Below are 20,115 nucleotides of genomic sequence, written 5' to 3'. Positions count from 1 at the left end.
CTATCCCTATGCAACTCAATAGGGGTCTGGCACAATAACATGTAACTAACAAATAATTAGGAAACAGAAACTTGTCTTTTAGAATGTGGGACTTCTCTTCATCAAAAGCACTGTAAAATGAGTTAAGAAACAACCCATAAATACTCGAGGAAGATACTTGCCATACATGTAACTGATAAATTAATAAAGGAAAAAGGTACTGTGGAGAAAAATGAACAAAAGCCTTGAATAGAAATTACACAGAAGTGGAAAGGTGAAGTTGGGCGTGGTGGCTCACACCTGTAATCCCAACATTTTGGGAGGCCTAGACAGGTGGATTGCGTGAGCCCAGGAGTTTGAGGCCAGCCTGGGCAACATGGTGAAACCCCATCTCTACAAAAAATACATAAATGAGCTGGGTGTGGTGGCAGACATCTGTGGTCCCAGCTACTTGGGAGGCTGAGGTGGGAGGATTGCCTGAGCCTGGGAGGTGGAGGTTGCAATGAGCTGGGATCGTGCCACTGCACTCTAGCCTGGGCAACAGAGGAAACCCTGTCAAAAAAAAAAAAAAAAAAAAAAAAAGTGAAAATGTGACTGGTCAATAAAAATGTGAAACTACTTAACTTCATTAGTAATCAGGGAAATGCAAATGAGAAGCACCAGGTGATACTGTTTCACACTCTCAGGGGCGGCCAAAATTTTTAAGTCTTAAAAAACAACCATAACGATGTAGAGTCACAAACAGGAATCCTTGGACACTGCTGGTGGCAGTTGAATTAGTACAGCCACTTTGGAGAACTCTGCAGTCTTGTCAGGAAGAGTTGAAGCTGTGTGTAATCTATAACACTGCCCACACTCCACAGCAATGCTTCTCAAGCCTGGCATAAAATATTAGCATCCCGAAATGAGCATGTCAGAAATACTTACACCTGGCCCTTACCCCAGCCCTGTGATTCTCAAATGGTATGCCACGATGCCCTGGGGAAGCACAGCAAACTCACAGAAGACGATGGGATATCTTAAATGTTCAAGGGGAACACAGTGATACTTGGCATCTGTTGAACACAGTGTGAATTACTAGCTCAAGACAGTTCATTTCAGTCTCAATGCTACCCCACGCATCATCCCTTTCTATTGTGCGAAGCTGGAAGTGGTTGCTGTTAACAAAAAGCAGAAGAATGAAATAAAACTTTTTTCTTTGGTATTTTCGTACAGATTTTTCAAACAGCTACCGCATTGTTAGGACAAAAAGACTTGTTAACTGTTTTGGACCTAACTACTTAAATGGAATTGTTAGGAATTTGTTCTAGGGGTGCCTAGAAACCTGAAAAAATTGAGCCACTTAGTAGTGTCCCTTGAACCAAGAATATTTGAGAATCTCTTTCCCAAATTAGTTAACTCAGAGTGGAGATGGAATCTCTATGTCTTTGTTTTTAAAAAGCTCCCCAAGTGATTCTAATGGGTTCATAAGGTTGAGAGCCACTGCTTGAGAAACTCTTGCGCGTGTGACTTAGGATAATGCTACTCAAATTGTACCTGGGGGCCAGTGCTGGTTTGCAAATTATTTCCTACAGATCTGCAGCAAGTTTATATGAATCATACTTTCAGTGAATAATGGTACAGTTTTTGTAATCTTTTGTCTTCTGATTAAATTTACTGAAATATAATTTTATGTCAAATTTTATAATGGAAAAATTGAGGCTTGTATTTTGTGCTTTTTTCTCGTATTTTTCTAATATGTATGACTTTACAGCTTTGTTGATGTATAATTGATCAATTTGCACTCTTTAAATATGTGCAATATATTATATGTCAATTTCGACATATGTACATACTTGCGAAATCATCAACACAACCAAGATAATGAACATATCCATCACTCTCTGAAATACTTTCTCGCCCCTGTGTAATCTCTCCCATTTGGCCCTCCACATCCCTTCATGATCCTCCACTCCTGTCCCCTCCCCAGTGTAACCACTCATCTGCCTATTGTCACTATAGATTAGTTTGCATTATCTAGCATTTCATGTAAATGGAATTTTACTGAATGTACTCTTGCCTTTGTCTGGCTTCTTTTACTTAGCATAATGTTTTGCCATTCAGCCATGTTGTTGGATATGTCAGTAGTTTACTCCTTTTTATTGCCGATTAGTACTCCGTTGTATGGATATGCCACAACTTGTTTTTTTATTCACCAATTGATGGATATTTGAAATGTTTGCATTTTGGCTGCTATGAACATTTGTGTGTAAATCTTTATGTGATCACATGCTTTCATTTGTCTTGGATAAATAAATACCTAGGAGTGGAATGGTTGGATCGCTTGGTAGGAATATGCACATAGTAATTTATTTTTATTGTATTTCACAAATAAAAAGCATTAGCCCACATGGATTAGAAATAAAACTCTCCCAGGCCGGGAGCAGCGGCTCACGCCTGTAATCCCAGCACTTTGGGAGGCTAAGGCGGGCTGATCACCTGATGTCAGGAGTTCAAGGCCAGCCTGGTCAACAAGGTGAAACCCCATATCCACGAGAAATACAAAAATTAGCTGGGTGTGATGGCGCATGCCTGTAATCTCAGCTACTCAGGAGGCTGAGGTAGGAGAATCACTTGAACCTGGGAGGTGGAGGTTGCAGTGAGCCGAGATCACGCCACTGCACTCCAGCCTGGGAGACAGAGCAAGACTCCATCTCAAAAGAAAGAAAGAAAGAAAGAAAACTCTTCCTTCAGCAAATGTATTTTGAAAAGTACTAGCCTAAGTTAAATGCCCAAGAGTGTTCACAGCTACATTGTTTATAAGCAAAAGACTGGAAACAATCCAATCATCTACTGTCAGGAGAATGGATTATTAATATGAAGTATATATCCAGTAGACTATAACAATGAAAGCTACATTAATGCAGCTGCAGTTTATCTACTACATTAGTGCAGCTGCAGCTACATTAATTAGAATGAATAAACGGAATTTAAAGTTGAGTTCCAAAAGCAAATTGCAAAAGAGTGCATATAGAAGGATTTCATCATGTGAATTTTACAAACAGTATTTTACTACAATATTAAACAGCATTTTATTTACAGAAACATACATATATGGTAAACTATAAAGAAAATGGTGATACAAAATGCAGGATAGTGTTTACTTGGGGGAGTGGCCAAAGGTACAATGAGAGAGATAGGACCAAGGAAGGACAGACAGAAGCCTTTGAGGCTAATGGGTCTTGGTCCCTTTCTTAAACTATAGGAATTCATTTTAATGTTACATTTTGTGCTTATATTTTGTCATAATTTTTTTGTGTATATTCAATATGTAACCACAAAATACAAAAAAATCTCTTTGAACAGTTGACAAGGGAGTTTATTAAGCATATAGAGGTACCAATTACAAACCATCAGGGTTAGAAAAAAATCCAGGCTTTAAGTAAATATATATCTAAATAATAGGCTATTGAGTATTATCTTAGAAAAACCTGGGGTATTACACCAGGTTATCATAGAATATTTAGTTAAGAAGTATAGAAAATATGATATGCTATTTATTTGAATGATACTCGGTAGGCATGTAATGTGATGATTAAATCAGTTAAGAATATGTGATAGATTTCTTTTTTAAAAAAATCTCATTTAAAATGCATGTCTTTTGTTTTTATGATTATTGAAAAATTGTTTTCAGAATACAAAATGAGAATCAAAAATTGGTAATTAGATATTCTGTGTTTCCCAAATGGATGGAATTTATGATTGGGTGGAGTTAGGTTAAAAGCTAGAAAAACTGAAGAAGTTAAGAAAGAATTGAAAATCCCCATTAAGAGAAAAAAAAGGCTGCATCCTTTGCTAATATAAACCATAAGAGCCTATGCCTCGAGAAATTTCTCTGTGTTTGTCTTTGTACATTTTTAATGACTTAATAGGAAAAAAGATTCATCAGGACTCCTTTCCTAGCAGGAGGTTTGGTGTTTCACAAATGAGTAGGTTGCTGCTCTCATTATGAGGTGAACGGCCACCTGAGTCTTGGATAAGTCCAAGGAAAACCTTTACACCAGAGGAAGCAACAGCTTGCCAGTGTTCAATCTGAGACTTTCCAAGGTCAGAAGAGAAGAGGATTGGTATTGATATTTAATAAGCATTTACTGTGTCCAAGGCATTTTGGTATGAATTTTATATCTCTTATCTGATATCCTTGCCTTTTAGGACTAGGCTGTTCTTACCTTTAAGGTAGATGTTATCATTCTGATTTTACACATGAGGTAACTGAAACATAGAACTTAAAAACCTTGCCAAAGATTTCAGAGGAGGCAGATTTAAACCCAGATGCATTTGCATTAAACCCCAATGGATTTGATTCCAAAGCACGTCGTCTTTCTGCTAATAATAGCCAACAGTCATTGAGTACTTACTATATTTGTATCAAGGTCTGTTCCAAGTGATACACAGATTCTCTCTTTTAAGCCTCGTGGCAGTATGAGAAAGAAGCTATTATTATCCCCATTTTACGGATGACAAAATGGAGTCACAGAATGTTATGTAATTTGCCCAATGTCACACAGTAAGTGGCAGAGTTGGTCCAGCTCAGGAGCCCCACACTCTTAACCTCTTTTGGCCTTTTGTGAGTACATCTGCCCTTTCAAGGGTCAGGCTTTGAGTCTGTCAGGGAGGCCTCATGTCTCCTATTAACTTTTGAGCCATATGCATCACGGAAAGTGATTTCTCCTGGTGGGTACTTCTGGGTTGCCTGGGGTCCTGTGAGCTCTGCTTTTCTAATTGAATCTACTCTCCAAGACTCTTTGCTGCTGGAATATGTAGCAGTAGTTTGAGAGACACTTTTCAGTCAGTTCTAACACGTTTAGCTAGGTTCTTCCTATTTTTTGTGCTTCATCAGATCATTTGGGCTCAGTGTTTTCTTTCTTTTTTTTTTGAGACACTATCTCACTTTGCTGCCCAGGCTGCAGTGCGGTGGTGCAATCTCGGCTCACTGCAACCTCTGCCTCCTGGGTTCAAGCGATTCTCCTGCCTTAGCCTTCAGAGTAGCTGGGATTACAAGCACCCGCCATCACATCCGGCTAATTTTTGTATTTTTAATAGAGATGGAGTTTCTCTATGTTGGCCAGGTGGACCTTAGGTGATCCACCCACCTCAGCCTCCCAAACTGCTGGGATTACAGACATGAGCCACCGCGCCCAGTCTGGGTTCAGTGTTTTTCAGTGGAATAAGGATGAATCATTAGAAGAGCTTTCATATCTCTTAAACTGTCAAATTCCATGCCTTAATAAAGATTTTTATAAAGTCTTCATTTAAAACAGTACTTAAGCATCATCTTAACCATTTGATGTGATTATAACTCATATGCTTTCTACTCCAAAAATATTTGAAGTAGAAGAAACCAATACAATGGGATAAACACAAAAAAATGCAGAACAATGTAGAGAAAACAGAGAGAATTATACCAAAACCTTAAGGTATTTTCGTTATTGCTGTTGAGCATTTAATGCTGAATTTCCTGGCAGCTGAGGCAACAGAAAGGTAATTGGTCAGATAATTATTGTTATATGTTCAAATAAAGTAAACTAGTTCATTGGGGAGGATAGGGTACCATGTCAGGCCACTAGCCAACCCTTTTCTTCCTACAAGTTAAATTATGTCTGAATATCCTCTGGAGCACTCAGATCTTAAAATACTTTAGAAGAGACTGTAAAGAACTGCCAGCGATTGTCTTTAAAGAGGCGTCATGGCAGTGCTGTAATTCTTGCTTAGCAACGCTGACATCTAAGCTTTCTTCTCTGGGGGGAAGGCCAGGTTCCAGGTCACTCCCTCACTTTGTTCCAGTCTCTGCCCAAAGGTCACCTCTTCCCTGACTGCCCTTTCTATATGAGGTTCCCACTGAACGCATCTGGGTTGCCGTCTATCCCTGTCCAACATAGTAGTCCCTAGCCATATGTGACAATTAAAATTAATTAAATGACATAAAATAAAAAATTCAGCACTTTGGTCATACCAGCCACATTTCAAAAGCTCAGTAGCCACGTGTGGCTAATAGTTACCATATTGGACAACACAGATACATCATCGCAGAAAGTTCCATTGGGCACTGCTAGCCTGTGCTCTTATCTTGCCTTCCATTTTCTTCTTAGAACTTTTTCCACACTATGCCGTGCCATGCACCTATTGATTTGTTTATGCTCCACTATAATACGTGATCTAGATCACAGAGTTGTTTGTTTTCCCAGAACATAGCTGAATTCTCAGTGCCTAAAGCAGTGCCTGACATAGTACGGTGCTTTGTAAATACTTGCTGAGTGAATGAACAACAAATGAATGAATGAATTTTAGTATTATTTTGCAGTTTCAAATCAAAAGTATCTTGTCTAATGTCCTTGGGTGACCTAGTACACGTTGTGCCACAGTTTTTAAGATGAAAGAATGAAAATTCTGTGACCAAAGAGAACATTTTAAAGATAAAGTGATATTAAATATACTAGTCAAACTTTTATTTCTTTTATCTTTTATATTATGAAGAATAATGGGTATGAAATTTCTGTTTATCAGTTAACATATCATCGTGAATATGAACACAAAGTATCAGTTTTCTTTGCATTAAGAAGTCATGTAAGTAGAAGGAGAAAACAAAGTACTTATTACATAGCTAACTGGACTTACAGTCACATCTAATTTAAAGCAAATTTGCTCCATGCAATGGAATATACTAAAAGTGATATTGTGCAATTATAGCTACAGACATGACAAGAAATCATAATACATTCTAAAAGTATATAGAAAAATGTCAGTTTACTTCAACTTATTTTAAACAAAAATTACCCATGAAATGATTGCAGTACCTAAAAGAAATTTGCAATCTGAACAAAATATAACTAGAAGCACAACTACCCTACATCTCCTATAAATACAGATTGAAGCTAGTTTTGTGATTTCAGCCAAAGATGCAGCTTCAGTAACCTTGAAAAACGTTGTTTCCTTTCTGTTGGGTCTGGCTTTTGTCAGGAGATCAGTCGGGAGGTGATGGAGGAAGGAGGTACCTGGTGGAGCCAGACAAGTCTGGTAAATCAACTTTAACAAGTAGCCAGATGATAGATGTCAGTCGGGTGTCATGCCCAGTTCTAGTTGCTGACAATTAGGACTTAGATTAAAATAGGAGTGTTTTCTCCTTCACCCTCCCTTTCTTAAAAGCAGCACCTCTAGCTTGGGCAGGATTGGTGTTATTTTGCTATTTCAAGTAAAAAACATGGTTAGTGTCCTTGGATAACCTCATACACTTCCATTGTTTTTCAAATCAGGTCCAGTGAAGGGTCAAGTTCTTCATAAATATCATGGCTAATTTTGGAAACCCATATGTTCAGTTAAGGTTTCTGAACTGGAATAAATATGAATGGAGGATTTATCAACATTTGGATGTTTGCAATTTCAATTCTTGATTCTTTTTTGAAAATCTGTTCTGGGTCTATATCTGAAATGTTTATCTCCTTTGGTGCTAGATCCAGAGTACAATTTTTGAAAACTTTAAATCAAGGGTAGAACAATAAATTCACTTGCTCTTAAGACTTTAGGGGTTGTTTTAGCTGCCAAGAGAGCATTGCCTGTGTGCTGCGAAAAACACAAGAGCCACAGAACGGCCAAAGTATTGCTTTTACTCAGGCAGAGTGAAGAAAAGGGCCCCGTGACAGACATTTCCAGTTTCCTGTACATAGAAATGGGGAAACAGTTGTGGGAAAAAAAAAAAAGCCAGCTGGGGTTCTTGACACACAGTTCATGCTAATTTTAAATTGTACTAATACTTGACTGTATAGTGAGGGGTCCTTCGCAGGATGATGATCTGTTGAAGACTCAGCAGGCCACCGTGGGGAGAGGGAGAGAGGCTGTCAGAACCTTCCCCTCCAGAGGCCTTTTAATGGATACTGAATTGAGAATTGACCTCACAGAATCTGATCATTACTGATGCAGGAGCAGAGTCAACATCATCTGCAAAGACAATTTCTCATCTATTCATGAGTACCTGTGCTTATCACCACATCTGGAAATCTGACTACTCAATTAAGAATTTCTGTCGAGAGACTGAACAAGCCAGGCACCAGGAATATTTTACTGTGTAGGTACAGATGGACATCGATACTGGAGTATTTCTGTCTCATTGATGCTTAGGGACCATCTTTTGATTTTGATCCGTATCAAGATTCTAAGGTAGTTTAACTAAGACATGGGTTTTCAATGTTTTTTTGTTTTTGTTTTTGTTTTAATTTCTGTTTCTGTGAGTGTAATTTAGGGAGGAGTACCAGCTTGTTTTTTATAAGTTGTTTCTTACAATGATTAACACATACCTTTTCTGCCTTAAAGTTTATTACAAATGTGAAACTAAGTTTCACAGGTTAATTCCAGCCTAATCTTTTCATAGATGATAGCATAGTCCAGAAGCAATATGCTGTGACATTTTATTTTATTTTATTTTTGAGACAGAGTCTCGCTCTGTTGCCCAGGCTGGAGTGCAGTGGCATGATCGTGGCTCACTGCAACCTCCATCTCCCAGATTCAAGTGATTCTCTTGCCTCAGCCACCCAAGTAGCTGGGATTACAGGCATGCACAAGCACGCCCAGCTAATCTTTGTATTTTAACAGAGACGGGGTTTTGCCATGTTGGCCAAGCTGGTTTCGAATGCCTGACCTCAAGTGATCCACCACCTTGGCCTCCCAACGTGCTGGGATTACAGGCGTGAGCCACCATGTCCAGCCTACTATGACAATTTAAATTTCAAAATGTAATAAAATCACAAGTTATGCCAGAAAGCCACCGTACTTCTCATTGAATATAGTATCTCCTTGGTGTTCATGTCCTTATGTTCTTACATAACTCTGTGTGCCAGTGTTTCACCAAATCTATCAACTCTTTTAAGGCAGAGACTACATTTATTTATTTTTTAACTTTTTGTTTGAAATAACTTTAGACTTAGAAAAACGTTGCCCCAAAATACTACACTGATTTTCATGTACCCTTGATACAGCTTCCCCAAATGTTACCATCTTAATCATAGTACAGTGAAGGAAACAGAAATTGACGTTGATACAATAGCATCACAAACTAACCTAAATAACTTATTTCAGTTTGCTGATTGTCCTACTAGTGTCCTTTTTAAAGTCCAGGATCCAATCCAGAATCCCATACAACACTTAATTGTCACGTCTTGTTGGTCTCATCTAGTCCGGAGGAGTCTTTCTGTAATTTTCACGACTTGCTACCTTTGAAGAGTCCTGACCAGTGATTTTGTACAATGTCCCCAGTTTGCGTTTGTCTGATGTTTTCTTAGGGTAAGAATTAGCTTATGCATTTTTGACAACAATACCATTGAAGTTATGTTGTGCCCTTCCTAGTGTTTTTTTGTTGTTGTTGCTTTTGTGTTTGTTTTTGTTTTTGTTTTGGAGGAGTGTCCCTCTGTTGCCCTGGCTGGAGTGCAGTGGCACAATCTCAGCTCACTGCAACCTCCGTCTCTCAGGTTCAAGTGTTTCTCCTGCCTCAGCCTGCTGTGTAGCTGGGTGCACAGGCACACACCACCACGCCTGGCTAATTTTTGTATTTTTAGTAGAGACAGGGTTTTGCCATGTTGGCCAGGCTGGTCTCGAACTCCTGACCTCAGATGATCTGTCTCCCACCTCTGTCTCCCAAAGAGCTGGGATTACAGACGTGAGCCACCGCAAATGGCCCCCAGTGTATTATATGAGAGGGTACGTGATGTCAGTATGTCTCATTGCTGTTGATCTAAGTTTTGGTCACTTAGATAATGTGGTGTCTACCAGGTTTCTCCACTGCAAAGTTACTGTTTTTCCCATTAGAATTAATAAGTACTTTGGGGGGAGATGCTTTAAGACTCTGCAAACATCCTGTTTCTCATCATACTTTTGCCCATTAATTTTAGATTCTATTGATGATTCTTACCTGTAACAATTATTAGTGTTTGCTAAATGATGATATATTTTATTTCCATCATTCCTTCTGTATTATTATAATTCTACTGTAAGGAAGAGCTGTTCTTTCTTCTGCCATTTATTCATTTATTATGTTAATGTGGATATATAATTAGTTACTATAATTTTGTTCTCAAAATATCTCAGATTTGGCCATTGGAATCCCCTTCAGACAGGCTCCTGTCTCCTTTTGACATATCCCCATCATCTTTTAAATGCATTTTGTAACTCTGGCATCACAAGATTAGTTTTTTGCTCCAGCCCTAGAATCAGTAACTTCTCCAAAGACCCTAGTTCTTTCTACTGGAGACTGGTATTTAGAAACAAAATCTGGGTGCTGGATATGCTCATTGCTACTGGTATATCATTGCTTCTAGGCCCTCTCAGCTTACAGTGCTAGGAAATAATGTGTCTGTATATACACATATGTGAACATGTTTCTCTCTCCCTCTCTCTCCGTATCCATATACCTATGAATATCTACCTATTAAAAACAATAAGTTTATGTACTTATTGATACTTCCACTTACAACTCAATACCACTAGTTTCCTTTTAGATATCTCTTTTTCCTTACTCGTGGCTTTTTCTCCAACAGTTAGAAACCTGGCATTCATTATCTACAATATATTTACTTATTTGCTCAACCCTAGTATATATGTAAAGAAGTTTCAGAACTGTGATTCCCATAATCTCTATGAGAAACAAGTTTACCAACAAGACTATATAGCATCCGGGTACAGTCCTTTTTGTCTTTAGTCTTAAGGTATATAATAAAAGTACTGGTTTCCAAAATTAGGTTAGATATTTTCTTTCTTACCTCTTTCGTGGTGGCTGTTGTTTTTCGCTTGTAATACAGCTAGGTTCTTTCGCTACTGTTTCTGTTCCATTTTAGGTTCCCCCAACGCTGAGAGGTTGGTTTTAATTATTCTTTATTTGGGGGATGTGAAACATGACGATAGTTCTTAGAGTCAGAACTCTGCGAAAAGGGGCCGGGCACGGTGGCTCATGCCTGTAATCCCAGCACTTTGGGAGGCCGAGGCGGTTGGATCACTTGAGGTCAGGAGTTTGAGACCAGCCTGGCCAACATGGTGAAACCCCTTCTCTACTAAAAGGACAAAAATTAGCTGGGCGTGGTGGTAGGTGTCTGTAATCCCAGCTACATGGGAGGCTGAAGTAGGAGAACTGCTTGAACCCAGGAGGCGGAGGTTGCAGTGAGCCGAGATCATACCACCGCATTCTATCCTGGGTGGCAAGCTAGACTCCGTCTCAAAAAGAAAAAAGAACTGTGTGAAAAGGCATTTCAGAAAAGTGTCATTCTACCTCATGTCTTCTGTCACATTTCAGTCTCCCATTCTTCCCACCCACCCTGTAAGTAACCAGTTTAGTTTCTACTTTTTCTCCTGTATTTCTTTTTGCACAAATAAACAGACACATATATGTTTTCTTATACAGAGATGATATTCAGTGTCTTTTTTTCGTGGTACTGGGCAATTTAAATGCTGTTTGGTAATTTTAACTCTTAAGGATACTGTTTATAATTGGTCTGTCCTTACTGCCAATGTATTAGAAAGTACATTAAATGATTGTTTTCTTTTTTGTAAAATATTTGTGGGATTTTTTTAAAAATGAAGGTGACATGAATTTTGATGGGCTTATTAACACTGAACTATTTCTTGATAAGAGTTGTCTAAAAAAATGAGAACATATGCCAGGCGCAGTGGCTTATGCCTGTAATCCCAGCACTTCGGGAGGCCGAGGTGGGCGGATCACAAGGTCAGGAGATCGAGACCATCCTTGCTAACATGGTGAAACCCCGTCTCCACTAAAAATACAAAAAATTAGCCGTGCGTGGTGGCGGGCGCCTGTAGTCCCAGCTACTCGGGAGGCTGAGGCAGGAGAATGGCGTGAACCCGGGAGGCGGAGCTTGCAGTGAGCCGAGATTGCGCCACTGCACTCCAGCCTGGGCGACAGAGCGAGACTCCGTCTCAAAAAAAAAAAAAAAAAAAAAAAAAAAACATAAAGCAAGTAACAATGTTTTTCAAGTTTTCTCTAATGCATTACATCTTTTTTCGCAAGATATTTTAAAATTTTATTTTTCCTTATTAAGTGAATTGAATTATTTCAAGCATCAGTGAGAACTGCTAGACTGTTATATTTCGGGGGTCTTGCAGAGTAGCTTTTCTTACACATATAAGCAGAAGAAAACATTTTCCCAAGTCTTAAAAGAGGGCTATGCTGCATTTCATTGTGCACTCCTTTTCTTCCCACATACTCTGCAGGCATTTGGGCAGTCCTTCTCCATCCACCGGAAGGTTGCTGAAGATGGAGAGACTCGGGAGGAAACACTTCTGCAGGAGTCGGCATCGAAGGAGGCTTACTATCTGGGGAAGATCCTGGAGTTGCAGAACGAGCTGAAGCAGAGCCGGGCTGTGGTCACTAACGTACAGGCAGAAAATGAGAGGCTCAGTGCGGTCGTGCAGGATCTGAAGGAGGTAAATAAACAAATTCCCTATGAGAGATATGTGAGAGGGAGAAATAAAGTTCTCTCCACAGCAGAGAGGAATAACACTTTTGCTTTAATCAGAGGAGCTGTATTGAGCACGAAACTAATAATACTGAGCTAGCAACTTTTATTTTTTAGTGAAATGATAGCTAGCTTGTTCTGAGATGAGCTTTTCTCTCTTTTATTGTTTCTTGAGAATTAAGTTTTGTATGTATTGCAGACTTGGGAATTGGCCTTACTGTTTCTGCAAAGGTATTTTAAAAATACAGTGACCTTAGCACTTCCTCCTTGCACTACCTGGTTTAATACAATGTGGAGAAGAACGGTTGGCTGTAATGCTCTGTATCAGCCCCAATTCCAGCTGACAGTGGTGTTGGCTCAGGACACTGCTCACAGGGAATGACAGCCTAGGCGAGTGTCCTAAGAAGTCTTTGAGTCTGGTGATGCAGATCCCCAAACGATTTTTCTGGTTATAGAGAAGGCAGCAAATTATGGCTGGTATGAATTAGGTCAGGGAGTCTCTCTTGCTCTGTGAGTGTTGAGCATCCACCAAACTCACTATTCCTTATTAGCTTTTCCCAGGCAGCGCCACCTGCCGTGTCATTTTCAAACTGGCAGAGTCATCCTTTAGTGGAGGGGGGATGTCGGAAACAGAGATAGCCAAAAGTAGCTTCATCCATCAAACCCCTGTAAGAACATTTTTGGAAGCTATGTTCAGTCATTCACTCCGTGTTTTGATATGAAAGCTATGGAAGAGACGCAGACGTCCTCTAACTCCTACACCAATGCAGTGATGATTGACAGGTCCAAAACCAAATGGGCTCACTAGTTGAGCATTTTAGTGATAGAAATATGTAGGATGAAAATATTCTTCCATGTTGTAAAATATAAGAGAAGCAATCCACATTTGAAATAAGTGACATATTACAAATAAGGCTTCACTATTATAAGATATAAGTTGTCCAGAATTTATTGGAATTTTCTAGGTAATTTACATTCACACATGTCCATATTACAATGAACTAAATGAATACTGACAGCAAGGTTTCTGGTTTACTTTTCTCATTATCTTTGGATATACCCAAATACAGCAATGTGACTTGTGAAGATAGAGAAAGGATCTAATCAAGTGGAAGTCAGTGTTGAGTACTAAGAAGAAGATGAGACAGTTTTCAGGATACCAGGACCTCCTCATTTCCCTGCAATGTGAACAACTGTTAAAAACACAGCTACTCTCTGGTTCCTTCTTTCTGAGACAGGGTGTCACTCTGTTGCCCAATCTGGAGTGCAGTGGCACAATCCAGCATCCACTGCAGAAGTGGACAGAGGGTCATGTGGAGCCAAAGCCCACCATTCTGGATTAAGCAAGTCACCAAACATTTGCAGGGGGCAACCTCATTAGCCATGAGCAGCAGGGTCATGTGCCAGTTGGCAGAGAGGGCGTGGCATGGGCAACGTGAGGACCGTGTGCACACTCATGCAGGTGGTTTATGGAGAAGAATGTGACCAATGAGTCGAGTATTCTTGGTGGCCAGTTGGATGGATCCTCTGAAAGCTGCAATCCCCATTGTGTGTAGCAGCTGCAGCTGAGCCAAGAACAGCCAAGGTTGAGGATGGGGCAGGGAATCCACAGATGCTTTTCTGTGTGAGTCAACGTGGTGATGATTAATGGAGCATCCTCACTTCCACAGCCATGCTTGAGGGCAGTTCCAATGAGTAGATTTATGAAGCGTGGCAGAAGTTAATTAATTAAGCATGAAGTTACAAGTTAGGAATGAATGGAGGCAGCAAAAGAAAAAAAGATTTGAGGGGCGTTTCGTTCAGATCAGTTCTCAAACTTGAAGGAGCATCTGAATCACCTGGAGAACTCATCAGACCATGAACATGGGGCCCCCTCCCAGAGATTCTGATTCAGTAGATGGAGGTAGGACCCAATAATCTGCATTTCTAACAAGTTCCCAGGTGATGTGGGGGCTGCTGCTCTGGAAACCACATATTAAGAACCACTAATTTCGATTTTTTGGCCTGCCCAAAGCTGAGGAAGGCTCACAACTGGGACATTGCTATAAGCACCATGATCTCCTGAATAAATCAATTGGTTGTGATGCTTCACTTTTTATGCATTTTACATAGTAGATTTGCAGTAAGAGAATAACTTGTTACATCCACATTTAGGTATTTTTGATCTAAAACAGCTTGAGGCACTTTAGCCTGTGAATGTGTTTATTCAGATTTGTCAGGTAACTAAAAGAAAAGAAAAGTCTTGTGTTTCTTTGTCTTCTATGTGTGCCAACAATGTATTTGTTAATGTTCTTTCTGATGGGGTGAGAGCTGGTGCTATTACTATAACCCTGAGTTTTTGTTTTTAAATTTTAAACATTTTATTTTGCTGTACCTAAGAGAATTATTATTAACATTTAGAGCTAACATAAAAGGAGAATAGGAATAAATTCTATTTTTTGGTGTATTGATACACACTTTTAATGGTTGGTATTAAGTTGAAATCTCAGATTTGATTTCCTTGTAGGCTCAGTTTTATTTTTTGTACTATATGCATTAACTGATGTACAGTGATTGGAAGAGAGATCATGTAACTTAGAACAGTTATGACATGATGGATAGTGAGAAATATACAAGGATAACCAACCCAAAGCATAGTAAATGATCAGTTTGACAGATGCTGTGTGTCTAATAACTTAATTAACGGGATCATTTTTCTTTACTGAAAGGACTCATTTCCTGTTTTCGTAGGATTGTTGGTCCTGGCAAAGGTGTGTGTGTGCGCATATATGTTGGGTGCAGTGTGAAAGATTTACCCGTGCGTGTGTGTGTGTGATTTCAATGTCAAATTCTCTTCCATAAATGGTAGTTACAGGATAGTATGGTGGAAAGTGGAAAAATTGCTGAATTAGGTATTAGAAAATCAATATTCTAGTCAGCTCTGCTGAAAGTTTTAGTATTAAATTCATGATATTTGTAAAATTTATATTAAGATTATATTGATATAAATACCTAATAAACATAAGCAATTATCATTAATAATGTTCTGCATACTCCAAAAATATCATTGACAATATGACTCATTATGTAGATCTATATTCTTAGGGTAAAGAAACATGAGATAAATATCTCTTTGAATTTATCACCTCAAAAATTCTTTCCATTGTGTTATGAATCAGGCAGTAGAATTGCTAAACATTTTTATTTCTGCCTTGACTGTTAAGAAGCTCCGGGGCTATGCTTAAGTATCAAAAATTGACCTAGATTTTTTCATCTAATTCTTACTTTTAAACGTTTTGATTAGCCTTATTGTATATATATTTTTAATGGTAAACTGTTTTAAATAATTTTATAGGCCGGGCGTGGTGGCTCACGCCTGTAATCCCAGCACTTTGGGAGGCCGAGGCGGGTGGATCCTGAGGTCGTGAGTTCAAGATCAGCCTGGCCAAGATGGTGAAACCCCGTCTCTACTAAAAATATAAAAAATTTAGCCAGGTGTGTTGGTGGGCGCCTGTCCCCAGCTACTCGGGAGGCTGAGGCAGAGGATTGCTTCAACTCGGGAGGCAGAGGTTGCAGTGAGCCGAGACTGCGCCACTGCACTCCAGCCTGGCGACAGAGGGCGACTCTGTCTCAAAAAATAATAATGATAATAATAATAATTCTATAAAATACAGAGAGTATAAAGAAAAACTGATCACCCAAATTGGAGAACCAAATTAATAGTTAATCTTAACCTAATTAGGAGTTAATCCTACAGGGCCAATAATAGACAGAGTGAAGAAATCTCTGAGTTCTCTTGACCCAGCATTATTTATGGTAAGAGCATAAAGAAAGCAGATTGCTGTAGGATTTAAATAGATATTTAGTAAACAAGTTTGAATTTCATTTTTTCTATCTTCAACCTGTAGGTATAATATACTAGAAGATAGCCTAAACTTTGGGTAATATTTACTTTTATACTTATCTGTACTAAACTAAACTGAAATCCACATTAATGAAATCATAAAATAGGATAATGAAACTTAATACTGCCTAATTCTCCCAATTACTAGCTAATGTCTCAAATATAAGATATGTTAGAATTAACTGCAATATTTACAAAGTATACAAAGCAATTATGCAGTATTCCTAACCAGAATTGGCATATATGTGATAAAAAGATGTCACATAAGATAGGCTCCTTCAGGTGGAATGTAGAAGATTGGAGTTATCAAGTGAATTATCGACCTTAGTAGAGATTAAGCCTATAATTTAAAGTGAAAATAACAACATTTATTGAGTGCCAGACACTGTTCTAAATACCTTATGTGCCTTAACTACTGAATCTTTCTAACAACCCTACTGAGGCAGTTCCTATTATATTATACCCCTATTTTACTGATGGGGCACATGGATCAAAGATAGGTCAGATCACTTGTCCAGAGCACATGGGTACCAAGTGACAGGCCATGATCTGAACTCAGGAACACTGGCTCTGATGTGCTATTCTTTGCCATGTCACCGTAGCTGCCAAGAGCACAGGTTTCCCTCTTCCGAACCCTGCCTCAAGCTAATGAAATTTCTAGAAAAGTATATGAAGTTTTAATACGATAGCTGCTGTGGTCTGAATGTGCCCCTTTTAAATTCATGCACTGAAACTTAATCATCAATGTGATAATATTAAGAGGTCGGGCCCTTAGGAGGTGAATGAGATTAGCGACTTTATATAAGGGCTGGAGGGAGCTAGCTAGGCCTTTTGGCCCTTTTGTCCTTTCCAGTGTATGAGGACAAGGCATTCATCCTCTCCGGAGGACACAGCAACAAGGTGCCATCTTGGATGCAGAGAGCAGCCCTCACCAGACACTGAACCTGCCAGCACCTTAATCTTAGATCTTCAGCCTCCAGAACTGTGATCAATAAATTTGTGTGTTTTTAAAAATTCTTCTTCGACAAGGTTTCTTCTATAAGGTTATTTTGTCTATGTTGAAAATCTATTTTTTAGTTTACTTTACCTTTATCAATGATCTTCGCTAGATCTGCTGGATCACCTGGTGCATCAGTTAAAGACATCAGCACTTGCTACTTCACCTTGCGCTTTATGTTATGGAGATGGCTTCTTTCCTTCAACCTCATAAACCAACCTCTGCTAGTATCAAACTTTTCTTTTGCAGCATTCTCACCTCAGCCTTCATAGAATTGAAGAGAGGCATCCGGGTGTGGTGGCTCACATCTGTAATCCCAGCACTTTGGGAGGCCAAGGCAGGCGGACCATCTGAGGTCAAGAGTTCGAGACCAGACTGGCCAACGTGGTGAAACCCCTTCTCTACTAAAAATACAAAAATTAGCTGGGCGTGGTGGCGAATGCCTGTAGTCCCAGCTATTCGGGAGGCTGAGGCAGGAGAATCGCTTGAACCTGAGAGGCAGGGGTTGCAGTGAGCCGAGATCACGCCACCGCACTGGAGCCTGAGTAACAGAAAGAGACTTTGTCTCAAAAAAAAAAAAAAAGAATTAAAGAGAGCGCTTGCTGTGGCTTAGGCTTTGGCTGGTTTGATCTTCTATCCAGACCTTTCTGCATGTCAGAAATGAGGCTGTTTCGCTTTCTTATCATTCATGTGTCAATGGAGCAGCACTTTTAATTTTCTTCAGAAACTTTTCCTTTGCATTCACAATTTGGCTAACTTAGCTAACTCAACTTGGCTAATTTGGCATATGCTTAATCATTTCTTCCTTTCCTTGAAAGTACGATTCTTTCACTTGGACACTTAGAGGTCACTGTGGGGTTATTAATTGGCCTAATTTCAATATTGTCTTATGTCAGGGAATAGGAAGGCCCAAGGAGAAAGAGATGGGGAATGGCCGGTCAGTGGAGCAGTCAGAACACACACGTTTATGGGTTAAGTTTGCTGTCTTATATGGATGTGGTTCATGTCAATATAACAGATAAAATAATAATAAAAAGCTTGAAATATTGCAAGAATTACCAAAATGTGACACAGACACACAAAGTGAGCACATACTGTTGGAAAACTGGCACCAATAGATATGCTCAGTGCAGAGTTGTCAGAAACCTTCAATTCGTAAAAAAAAAAAAAAAAAAAAACCAGAAAACAAAAACCCTGCAAAGCTCAATAAAACTAATCACAATAAAATAAGATATGCCTGTCTTTGATACATAGGAGGTTTGGTAATAGTGTGAAATTAGAAATCAGGAACTCTGGGCCGGGCATGGTGGCTCACGCCTATAATCCCAGCACTTTGGGAGGCCAAGGTGGGCGGATCATGAGGTCAAGAGATCGAGACCATCCTGGCCAACATGGTGAAACCCCGTCTCTCCTGAAAATACAAAAATTAGCTAAGCATGATAGCATGCACCTGTAGTCCCAGCTATTCAGGAGGCTGAGGCAGGAGAATTGCTTGAACCCAGGAGGCGGAGGTTGCAGTGAGCTGAGATGGCACCACTGCACTCCAGCCTGGCAACAAAGCGAGACTCTGTCTCAAAAACAAACAAACAAAAAACAGAAATCAGGAACTCTGAGTTCAGGTCCTAGCTCAGCCATTTTACCAGTTGTGTGATTAAACCTCTCATTTCCTGTATAAACATTATAGTACTAACCTCATGATTTTTATGTAGATAAAATGAGATGTTTTCCATGAAAGTGTCTTATAAGAAATAGAGGACTTTGTAAATGGTATTTACTGTTTCAAAGTTTGGTTGTCAGACTTATTCACACAAGAAAACAGAAGCTCTATCGGAGCAGCATAGGAGGCCCCAGCACCATCCGACAGTAGCAAGAAGTCATGGCTGACATCCTGACACCAAAAGAGGAAATGGAACACACATTTACAAAGAGGAGAGCCATCTAGGTGTCTTCCTATCACTATAAACACCCTTTCATATCTGGCTAGTCCATGAAAAAATCCTTGCATTATTACCTAGTACAACATTGGATGTTCTTGCCGATGACCTGAATCATAAGGGAAACATTGAATTATTTAATGTATCCAGTAAAAAGCAAAGTGTTTCTTACAGTCTCTGATGTTTCCTTCTGAGTAATTGGTCATTGGGAGCTGTGGTTACACATAGCTGAGTGAAGCTGACACTTCTCTGAAGGCATGGCTTGGCTCTAGCTGTAATGTTTTCTGTTTCCTGGCCTGTCCCTATCTCTCTCCTCCTCTCCATACTTGTTGGGAATGGACCTCATACCTCTCTGGAATAATGCAGTACGCCAAACAGTGAAGAACTGTTGTTGTTTTTAACTGATTTACATAACTGATAATAATATCATAGCTAACATTTGTTGAGCTCACCATATGCCAGGTATGAAGCTTAGCACTTTACTACATTCATTGTTGCATTTAATTCTCTCAACAAACTTGCAGCACATATGCGATTCCACAGGAGAGAGCTATATTTCTTTTGGTTGAAAAGTTCTTTCTAATGCTTGCTGAGCTACAGTAAACAAATATGTCTATTAATGCCATTGGGAATTTGAAAGCAAAGTCTTAACAAAATATAGACAATTCATTTTTGAATAATTGTAATTTGATTATGCTTTTGGGGGAAAATCAGATTAACAAAATGGGTTTGTTCGTAAGGATTAGTTTGCAATTCAGGCTCACAGAATTTTTGTGTGTGTGTATACAGTTGTATCAATTTTATTTTATTTTATTGAGATGGAGTCTTGCTCTG

The 20,115-nt window shown here is 39.3% G+C and overlaps 1 protein-coding gene across 12 annotated transcripts in view; it reads left to right on the top strand.

Annotated features, from left to right (window-relative positions):
- The window catches only part of BICD1 (BICD cargo adaptor 1), a 283,466-nt gene that overhangs the window by 103,065 nt on the left and 160,286 nt on the right, over window positions 1–20,115 (top strand). For 10 of the 12 annotated variants that reach the window (XM_032159976.2, XM_032159972.2, XM_032159971.2 and 7 more), the window contains exon 2: window positions 12,223–12,435. In XM_032159976.2, the coding sequence (XP_032015867.1) occupies window positions 12,223–12,435 (213 nt within the window). Of the gene's footprint in view, window positions 1–12,222; window positions 12,436–13,705; window positions 15,414–17,203; window positions 17,684–20,115 lie in introns of those variants that run through there. The other 2 variants (XM_058442962.1, XM_058442963.1) reach the window with 2 other exon arrangements.

The sequence above is a fragment of the Hylobates moloch genome, unplaced genomic scaffold (assembly GCF_009828535.3).
Source record: "Hylobates moloch isolate HMO894 unplaced genomic scaffold, HMol_V3 SCAFFOLD_8, whole genome shotgun sequence".
NCBI lineage: Eukaryota > Metazoa > Chordata > Mammalia > Primates > Hylobatidae > Hylobates > Hylobates moloch.
This window is presented reverse-complemented; position numbering and strand designations above follow the sequence as displayed.